The sequence below is a fragment of the Lethenteron reissneri genome, chromosome 67 (genome assembly GCF_015708825.2).
Source record: "Lethenteron reissneri isolate LAM-NWPU_2019-01 chromosome 67, ASM1570882v1, whole genome shotgun sequence".
Lineage (NCBI taxonomy): Eukaryota > Metazoa > Chordata > Hyperoartia > Petromyzontiformes > Petromyzontidae > Lethenteron > Lethenteron reissneri.
In genome coordinates this window covers 4790668-4801253 of record NC_083845.1, presented here as the reverse complement: position 1 = coordinate 4801253, position 10586 = coordinate 4790668, and the positions used below count along the sequence as shown (strand labels likewise).

Here is a 10586-nt window from a genome sequence, read left to right as displayed (position 1 = left end):
CCCGCCCCTGACCCCAGGTGGAGGTGGCCACGCTGGAGAACACGCGCCTCGTGCTGGAGATCGACAACGCGAGACTCGCGTCCGAGGACTTCCGCATAAAGTGCGCGAGCCTCACCCACTCACCCACCTACTCGCTCACCCACTCGCTCACCCACTCACCTACTCACCCACTCGCTCACCCACTCGCTCACCCACTCACCTATTCACCCACTCGCTCACCCACTCGCTCACCCACTCGCTCACCCACTCATCTACTCACTCACTCGCTCACCCACTCACCTACTCATCCACTCGCTCACCCACTCATCTACTCACCCACTCGCTCACCCACTCACCTACTCACCCACTCGCTCACCCACTCGCTCACCCACTCACCTATTCACCCACTCGCTCACCCACTCGCTCACCCACTCATCTACTCACTCACTCGCTCACCCACTCACCTACTCATCCACTCGCTCACCCACTCATCTACTCACCCACTCGCTCACCCACTCACCTATTCACCCACTCGCTCACCCACTCACCTATTCACCCACTCGCTCACCCACTCACCTACTCATCTACTCACCCACTCACCTACTCACGCACCCATTCACCCACTCATCTATTCACCCACTCGCTCACCCACTCACCTCCACACCGATCCACTCACCCACCTATTCACCCACTCGCTCACCCACTCACCTATTCACGCACCCATCCACCCACTCACCTATTCACCAACTCGTTCATCCACTCGCTCACCCACCTACTCACTCACCCACTCACTCACCCACCTACTCGCTCACCCACTCACTCAGCTATTCACCCACTCACCCACCTACTCACTCACCCACTCACTCACCTATTCACCCACTCACCTACTCATTCACCTACTCACTCACCCACCCACTCACCCGTCCACTCACCTGTGCCCTCACCTGTGCTCTTACCTGCACACTCACACGGGCACTCACCCGTAAATCCCCTGACATTCACATGCACTCACCTCAATACTCACCCATGCCCTCCTCTGCGCTGCCCTCCCCCTGCCCCCCTGCCCCTCCGCTGCCCCCGCCCTCCAGGTGGGAGGCGGAGTCTGCGCTGCGCGAGACGGTGGAGGCGGACGCTCACGAGCTGCGCCGCCTGTCGGCCGAGTACTGCGCGTGCCGCAATCAGCTGGCGTGCGAGCAGAACGTGCTGCAGGGAGAGATCCACACGCTCAAGGACCATCACCGCGGGGTGGGGTGGGGGGGGGCACGGGGGGGAGGGAGGGGCACGGGGGGGGGGACACGGGGGGAGGGGGGGAGGGACACGGGGGGGGGGCATGGGGGAGGGAGGCATGGGTGTTGGAGGGGGGGGGAGCCACGGGGGGGGGACACGGGGGGGGGACACGGGGGGGGGGGCATGGGGGGGGGACACGGGGGGGGGCATGGGGGGGGAGACACGGGGGGGGCACGCGGGGGAGGGGAGGGGCACGGGGGGGGGGGAGACACGGGGGGGAGGGACACGGGGGAGGGAGGGATGGGTGTTGGAGAGGGGAGGAGACACGTGGGGTACACGGGGGGGGGGGGGGTGGGACATGAGGGGGGGGGGGGGGACACGGGGGAGGGAGGCATGGGTGTTAATGGGGGGGGTGCTAACATGGGGGGACACGGGGGGGGGGGACACGGGGGGGGGGGGACACAGGGGAGGGAATTCGGGGTGGGGGATACGGGGGAGAGGGGTCTTGGGGCACGGGGGGGGGGAGACACATGGGGAGAGAGAGAGAGACAATTGGGCATGGGTGAGAGAGACACGGGGACACGGCGGGGGGAGACATTGGGACACGGGGAGAAACTCGGGGGAGAAAAACATAGAGACAGACACTTGGCCACGTGGGCGAGACTGCTGGACATCTGTGAAAAAAAGAGCTTTACAGCTCATCGGATTCCTCCAGTATGAATACAGATTTAGATTTCTGAGATACTTCTTGAACACGGTGAGAGAGTCACGGGGGGTGAGAGAGAGAGAGAGACACGGGGGGTGAGTGAGAGAGAGAGTCACGGGGGGTGAGAGAGAGAGAGAGAGACACGGGGGGGTGGTGGTCGTGGTGGTGGTAGTGGTGGAGGTGAAATAATCCCAGCTGTTTGCTGTCGCCGGCGGTGCTGTGCGTGGTGGTGGTGACGTCCGCAGGAGATGGAGTCGCTCCGCATGGACTACAGCAGCTCCACCACCAAGGTGGAGATGGACAACTCCCCCGGGGCCGACACGGCCGGTATCATCAGCGAGATCCGTGCACAGTACGAGACCATGATCCACAACAACCGCCACGAGGCCGAGTGCATGCTGCACAGCAAGGTATGGACCGGCCCACCAACAACAACAACAACACGAACAGCAACAACAACAACATCAACACCAACACCACCAACAACACTATCATTAATAACACCAACAACACTCACAACACGTCCACCACCAACAACAACACCACTAACAACAACACCAACAACACGAGCAGCAACAACAACACAACTAACAACAACAACATCACCAACAACAACAACACCGCCACTAACAACAACAACAACACGAGCAGCAACAACAACAACATCAACACCATCAACAACACTATCATTAACAACACCAACAACACTCACAACACCTCCACCACCAACAACAACACCAGCAGTAACAACACCAACAACATTTTCATGAACACCACCACCAGCAACACCAGGAACAACACCAATAATAACAACAACAACACGAGCAACAACAGCACCACCAGCAACACCAACACCGCCACTAACAACAACAACATCATCATGACCATCACCACCACCACCAACACCAGTAACACCACCACCACCAACAACAACAACAACAACACCACAAACAACAACACCAACAACATTATCATGAACACCAACACCAACACCACCAACACCAGCAACAACAATAACAACACCACCAGGAACATCACGAACACCACCACCAACATCACGAACACCACCACCACCACCACCAACATCATCAGCACCACCATCACCATATCTGCACTCATATCTCGTTCATGTCTCTGTGCCCCCACCGTGTCTCCACTTTGTCCCCACTCTTGCCACCCCCCCCTCGTGTGTCTCCCCCATTCCCTCCCCCCCTGCCCCCCCCTGCCCCCCTGCCCCCCCCTGCCCCCCTGCCCCCCCCACATCAGCTGGAGGCTGCCGAGGCATCGGCCGTGCACTCCCACGGGGAGCTGTCGGCCGCTAAGAGCCAGGCTCACCACCTGCGGCAACAGTTCCAGACTCTGGAGGTGGAGATGGAGTCACTCCGCAGCGCGGTAAGCAACGACGGGGGGGGGGGGGGGGGCAACAGATTGGGGAGGGGTGGGGGGCAACGGATTGGGGGTGGGGGGCACGGATGGGGGGGGGGCACGGATCTGGCTCGCACAGAGCCATCCTAGGGCACGTAGAGCCACACAGGCACAGATCGATCCGAGGGTTCACAACAGCCACGCAGAGGAACAGAGTCATCATAGGGCTCACAGAGCCACACAGAGGGACAGAGTCATCCTATGGCTCACAGAGCCACGCAGAGGAACAGAGTCATCCTATGGCTCACAGAGCCACGCAGATGAATAGAGTCATCCTATGGCTCACAGAGCCACACAGAGGAACAGTCATCCTAAGGCTCACAGAGCCACGCAGAGGAACAGAGTCATCCTATGGCTCACAGAGCCAAGCAGAGGAACAGAGACATCATAGGGCTCACAGAGCCACACAGAGGAACAGAGTCATCCTATGGCTCACAGAGCCACACAGAGGAACAGAGTCATCCTATGGCTCACAGAGCCACGCAGATGAATAGAGTCATCCTATGGCTCACAGAGCCACACAGAGGAACACAGCCACCATGGGGTTCACAGAGCCACACAGAGGAACAGAGTCATCCTATGGCTCACAGAGCCACGCAGATGAATAGAGTCATCCTATGGCTCACAGAGCCACACAGAGGAACAGAGTCACCATGGGGTTCACAGAGCCACACAGAGGAACACAGTCATCATATGGCTCACAGAGCCACACAGAGGAACAGAGTGATCCTATGGCTCACAGAGCCACACAGAGGAACAGAGTCACCATGGGGTTCACAGAGCCACACAGAGGAACAGAGTCATCCTATGGCTCACAGAGCCACACAGAGGAACAGAGCCATCATGGGGCTCACAAAGCCACACAGAGGAACAGAGTCATTCTAAGGCTCACAGAGCCACACAGAGGAACAGAGCCACCATAGGGCTCACAGAGCCACACAGAGGAACAGAGTCATCCTATGGCTCACAGAGCCACACAGAGGAACAGAGCCACCATAGGGCTCACAGAGCCACACAGAGGAACAGTCATCCTATGGCTCGCAGAGCCACACAGAGGAACAGTCATCTTATGGCTCACAGAGCCCTTTAGAGACTTAGAGCCACCCTAAGGCTCACAGAGCCACACAGATGAACAGAGTCATTCTAAGGCTCACAGAGCCATCCTTTGACTCACAGAGCCATCCTTTGGCTCGTCGGAGCCACCACACGATCACCTGGTGGCTCCTACGTGACACACCTCTCCCCCACCCCACCCCGTACCCCTTCTCTGCCGCTCTGCTCCCCGCAACGGCAGAACGCGACGTTGGAGGACAACCTTGCGGAGACGGAGGAGCGCTTCAGCGTGGAGGTGCGCAGCCTCGCCGAGGTCCTGTCGCGTCTGGAGGCCGAGTACTCGGACGTGCGCGCCAACGTGGAGCGTCAGCTGCACGAGTACGAGTCGCTGCTCAACATCAAGATGGGTCTGGAGATGGAGATCTCCACCTACAAGTGTCTCATCGAGGGCGAGGACTCGAGGTGAGGAGAGGGTTGGGGGTAGGAGAGGTTTGTGCGCGCGTGTGTGTGTGTATGTGTGTGTGTATGTGTCTGTGTGTGTGTATGTGTGTGTATGTGTGCGTGTGTGTGTGTACGTGTGTGTGTGTATGCGTGTGGATGTGTGCGTGTGTGTGCGTGTGTATGTGTGTGTGTATGTGTGTGTGTATGTGCGTGTGTATGCGGTGGTGTAGCGGTTAGCGCGCTGGGCTATGAACCCGGTGACACGGGTTCGATTCCCGCTCACGGCCAACACCCAGTGACGATTATCTGAACCGGTCCCTGGGCCTCCCCTAGGTCGACTCAGCCTTAAATGAGTACCTGGTGCGGTGTGTAAACATCGCCACTGGGGAGACAAAGGCGGTCGGGCGTGGTGCTGGCCACCCACCCTCTCGTGTACCGTTCTGGCCTTCATAGGTGCTCACTAACAGCACTTGCCCCTACAGTCTGTTAAGGCTATACGGGGATCTTTGTCTTTGTATGCAGTGCCTGTAGAACATGTTGTTATAAAGGGGGCTCTAAATAATAAAAAAACGTAAATATTCGTAAAGTTGAAGGCGGTATAGTACTATAGTAATAGAGCAAGTGCAGAATCACTGAACCGGAATTGATAGCTTGAAAGCATTTAGCGCGGGGCCCTTGAACGTGCGGGGCCCGTAGCATTTGTATGGGCGAGTGGGTGGATGAGTGAGTGGGCGAGTGAGTGGGTGAATGAGTGGGTGAATGAGTGGGTGAGTGTATGGGCGAGTGGGTGAGTGAGTGAGTGAGTGGGTGTGTGGGTGAGTGACTGGGTGAGTGGGCGAGCGAGTGGGTGAGTGGGTGGGTGAGTGGGCGAGTGGGTGAGTGAGCCGGCGTGTGCGGCGCTGTGTGTGGTGCTGCAGGCTGAGCAGTGAGGTTCGCTGTAACCCCGCGTGCTGCGGCTCCAGCAGAGTCTGCTCCTCCCTCCCCATGCCTTGCGGTGAGAACAGCGCACACAGCACACACACACAGCACACACACACAGCATACATAGCATACACACACACACACATAGCATATACACATAGCATGCACACACACATAGCATACACACACACAGCACACACACACAGCACACACACACAGCACACACAAACATAGCATACACACACATAGCATACACACACACATAGCATAGACACACACACATAGCATACACATACACATAGCATACACACACACATAGCATAGACACACACAGCATAGACACACACATAGCATACACACACACATAGCATACACATACACAGCACACACACACAGCATACACACACAGCATACACACACAGCATACACACACACAGCATACACACACACATACAGCATACACACATAGCATAAACATAGCATACACACACACATACCATGCACACACACATAGCATGCACACACACACACAGCATACACACACATAGCATACACACACACACAGCATACACACACACACAGCATACACATAGCATACACACATAGCATGCACACACACATAGCATGCACACACACGCACATAGCATGCACACACACGCATAGCATGCACACACACGCATAGCATGCACACACACATAGCATACACATACACACGGCACACACCCAACATGCACACACATATCATACATACGCAGCATAAATACACACACACACAGCACACACACACACAGCATACACACACATAGCATACACACACACATAGCATGCACACACACACAGCATACACAAACATAGCATACACAAGCAACATACACACAGCATACACACACATAGCATACACAAACACAGCACACACAGCATACACACACATAGCATACACAAACACAGCACACACAGCATACACAAACATAGCATACACAAGCAACATACACACAGCATACACAAGCAACATACACACAGCATACACAAGCAACATACACACAGAATACACAAGCAACATACACACAGCATACACAAGCAACATACACACAGAATACACAAGCAACATACACACAGAATACACAAGCAACATACACACAGAATACACAAGCAACATACACACAGCATACACAAGCAACATACACACAGAATACACAAGCAACATACACACAGCATACACAAGCAACATACACACAGAATACACAAGCAACATACACACAGCATACACAAACATAGCACACACGTGACACAGCTCACCCCCCCGCTCACCCCTGTCCGTGCCCCCCACCCTTGCCCCCCCTTCTCCTCCCCTCCCTCTTGCCCCCCCTCTCTTGCCCCCCCTCTCTTGCCCTCCCCTCTCCCCCCCCTTCTCCCCCCCCCTCTCCCCCCCCCCGCAGGCAAGGACCCGTGCAGCCTGAACGTGTGCTCCTCGGGGCCCGTGTGCACCATGCCCTGCCTGAAGTGAGCAGCCACCCCCCGAGACCCCCACCCACCCACCCCCCTTACTGGGGGGGGGTCCACAAGAGGGGTTCCACGTGGGACCCCACACACACAGAGAGTGAGAGACGCACACAGGAGAGACACGGGGGTGGGGGTGGGGGGTGAGCGTTCGACCGCACAGCTGACGAACAGCCCCCCATGGCCTCGAACAACCGCATGGAGGGGGTGGGCCACTCACACATCACCCTGACCCCATAGGGCCCACTCATACCCTGTCACCGTGGGGCCCAATCACACCCTGATCCCACGGGGCCCACTCATACCGTGACCCCATAGGGCCCGCTCACGCCCTGATCCCGTAGGGCCCGCTCATACCGTGACCCCATAGGGCCCACTCACGCCTTGATCCCGTAGGGTCCGCTCATACCCTGTCACCATGGGGCCCACTCATACCGTGACCACATAGGGTCCACTCATACCGTGACCCCACGGGGCCCACTCACACCGTGACCCCACAGGACCCACTCATTCCGTGACCCCACAGGGACCACTCATTCCGTGACCCCACAGGGCCCTCTTACACCCACTCTGGCACCGTGGGGCCCACTCATACCGTGACCCTATAGGTTCCAATTCACACCCTGACCTGATAGGGCCCACTCATTCCGTGACCCCACAGGCCCCACTCACACCGCGGGACCCCACTCACACCCACTCCGACCCCAGCAATCGGCTCAACCGGTTCCGTTGACGCAGCAGCCGCGGCTGCGCGCAGACCTCCACTCTCGTCCGCCCGTGTTGGTGGGCGCCCTCATTCACCTCGTTACCCACCCCCCCCGCCCCGCCCCCCGGTGTAACGAGGTGTCACGTGGGGCAACCTCGTCAGCCTCACCTCACCCCGCCTCCTCCTCCACCACTCACCCACTCACCCACACACCCACTCACCCACACAGCGTCTCGCTGCGTTGCTGTCCTCTTGACTCAAATAAAACTCCTGCTGCAAACCAGAGCTGCCTCTCCGTGTCTGTGTGTGTGTCTGTGCGTGTGTGACTGTGTGTGTGACTGTGTGTGTGTGTCTGTGTGTGTGTGTCTGTGTGTGTGTGACTGTGTGTGTGTGTCTGTGTGTGTGTGTCTGTGACTGTGTGTGTCTGTGTGTGTGTCTGCGTGTGTGTGTCTGTGTGTGTGTCTGCGTGTGTGTGTCTGTGTGTGTGTGTCTGCGTGTGTGTGTCTGTGTGTATGTGTCTGTGTGTGTGTGTGTGTCTGTGCGTGTGTCTGTGTGTCTGTGTGTATGTGTCTGTGTGTATGTGCGTGTGTGTCTGTGTGTGTGTGTCTGTGTGTGTGTCTGTGCGTGTGTGTCTGTGTGTGTGTGTCTGTGCGTGATCGCCACCGGGGAGACAAAGGCGGCCGGGCGTGGTGCTGACCACCCACCCTCCCTCGTGTGGCGTGCCGGCCTTCGCTAGTTGCTCGCTGATGGTGGGGAGCGGCAGCGTCGTGGTTATCGCACAGCGCCAGGAACCCGGCGACCCAAGTTCGTGGCAGCAAATATCTTGAACCGGGGGTCTGAGCCTCTCCTAGGTCGGCTCGGCCTCAATTAAGTGCCCGCTATGGTGTGTAAACTTGAGCACTGGCGGAGAGACAAAGGCAGCCGGGTGTGCCGCTGGCTACGCCACCCACTTCATAGGTGCTCGTTCACAAAGAGCACTTTGCCCCAACAGTATGTCAAAGGCTATATGGGGGATCTTTGTCTTTGTTTGTGTATTCTACCGGTGGCACCCCCCCCCCTCCTCATGCCATCAGTCAGCGGGGCAACCCTCGCTGCTCGGCTCTCATCGACAGCAGCGACGACATTCAGCGAACCTCCACTGGGGATTCATCTTCTTGGTTCTTTCGGTAAATTCATTCTTCACCTGAGGACGGCTGCGTGCGGTGTGGCCGAAACGTCGTGAGAATTTTATTTTATTACGTTTTATTTTTATTATTTTATTATTTTCCTTCTACGCGACTTTACCGAAAGAACCAAGAAGATGAATCCCTGCAGTCACGAAAGCTTTACAGGGGATGTTCAGTGGCTTCATCTCTCTTTATAAACCAGCTCAAGCCTCCCCTAAACCACGTGACTTCTATGCCCCCCCCCCCCCCCACTCTGAACCCCTCCCACGTGATCTACATAGCTCCGCCTCTCTTCATAAACCGGCTCAAGCCTCCCGTGAACCACGTGACTTCTATGGCCACGCCCTCCCACTCTGAACCCCTCTCGTCTCCCTGCCCACTGTGAAAACAGAAGCCGTTCCTTCTCCTCTGTGCAGCAGCAGCGGCAGCAGCAGCAGTAGCAGCAGCAGCAGTAGTAGCAGCAGTAGCGGTAGCAGCAGCAGTAGCAGCAGCAGCAGTAGTAGCAGCAGTAGCGGTAGCAGCAGCAGTAGCAGCAGCAGCAGTAGTAGCAGCAGTAGCGGCAGCAGCAGCAGTAGCAGCAGCAGCAGTAGTAGCAGCAGTAGCGGCAGCAGCAGCAGTAGCAGCAGCAGCAGTAGTAGCAGCAGTAGCGGTAGCAGCAGCAGTAGCAGCAGCGGCAGCAGCAGCAGTAGCAGCAGCAGCAGTAGTAGCAGCAGTAGCGGTAGCAGCAGCAGTAGCAGCAGCAGCATCAGCAGTAGCAGCAGCATCAGCAGTAGCAGCAGCAGTAGTAGCAGCAGCAGCATCAGCAGTAGCAGCAGCATCAGCAGCAGCAGTAGCAGCAGCAGTAGTAGCAGCAGCAGCGGCAGAAGCAGCAGCAGCAGCAGTAGTAGCAGCAGCAGCAGTAGTAGCAGCAGCAGTAGCAGCGGCAGTAGCAGCAGCAGCAGCAGCGGCAGCAGCAGTATCAGCAGTAGCAGCAGCGGCAGCAGCAGTAGCAGCAGCAGCGGCAGCAGCAGCAGTAGTAGCAGCAGTAGCAGCAGCGGCAGCAGCAGTAGCAGCAGTAGCAGCAGCAGCAGCAGTAGTAGCAGCAGTAGCAGCAGCGGCAGCAGCAGTAGCAGCAGCAGCAGCAGTAGTAGCAGCAGTAGTAGCAGCAGCAGTAGCAGCAGCAGCAGCAGCAGTAGTAGCAGCAGTAGTAGCAGCAGTAGTAGCAGCAGTAGTAGCAGCAGTAGTAGCAGCAGTAGTAGCAGTAGCAGCAGTAGTAGCAGCAGTAGTAGCAGCAGCAGTAGCAGCAGTAGTAGCAGCAGTAGTAGCAGCAGTAGCAGCAGTAGTAGCAGTAGCAGCAGCAGCAGTAGTAGCAGCAGCAGTGTCAAAGCCTCGCACGCAGCCTCCTCCTGCTGCCTCTCCTCATCTCTCCTGCACCCTCTGCTCCCTTTTCTCCGTTCCATCTCCATCCTCTGGGGATTTCATTTCC

At 57.2% G+C, this 10586-nt stretch overlaps 3 protein-coding genes across 3 annotated transcripts in view; all 3 read left to right on the top strand.

Annotated features, from left to right (window-relative positions):
• Positions 1-7256, top strand: part of LOC133360113 (keratin, type I cytoskeletal 18-like) — a 16164-nt gene extending 8908 nt beyond the window's left edge. Inside the window, exons 2-8 of the mRNA XM_061578699.1 lie at positions 18-100; positions 1068-1224; positions 2158-2322; positions 3179-3304; positions 4632-4852; positions 5749-5825; positions 7189-7256. Coding sequence (XP_061434683.1) covers positions 18-100; positions 1068-1224; positions 2158-2322; positions 3179-3304; positions 4632-4852; positions 5749-5825; positions 7189-7256 — 897 coding nt within the window. The remainder of the gene's footprint in view (positions 1-17; positions 101-1067; positions 1225-2157; positions 2323-3178; positions 3305-4631; positions 4853-5748; positions 5826-7188) is intronic.
• Positions 1-10586, top strand: part of LOC133360169 (basic proline-rich protein-like) — a gene marked incomplete at its 3' end in the record, with an annotated part of 142048 nt that overhangs the window by 103568 nt on the left and 27894 nt on the right. The window lies entirely within an intron of this gene.
• Positions 7430-10586, top strand: part of LOC133360112 (tenascin-R-like) — a 23758-nt gene continuing 20601 nt past the window's right edge. The window contains exon 1 of the mRNA XM_061578698.1: positions 7430-7456. Coding sequence (XP_061434682.1) covers positions 7430-7456 — 27 coding nt within the window. The remainder of the gene's footprint in view (positions 7457-10586) is intronic.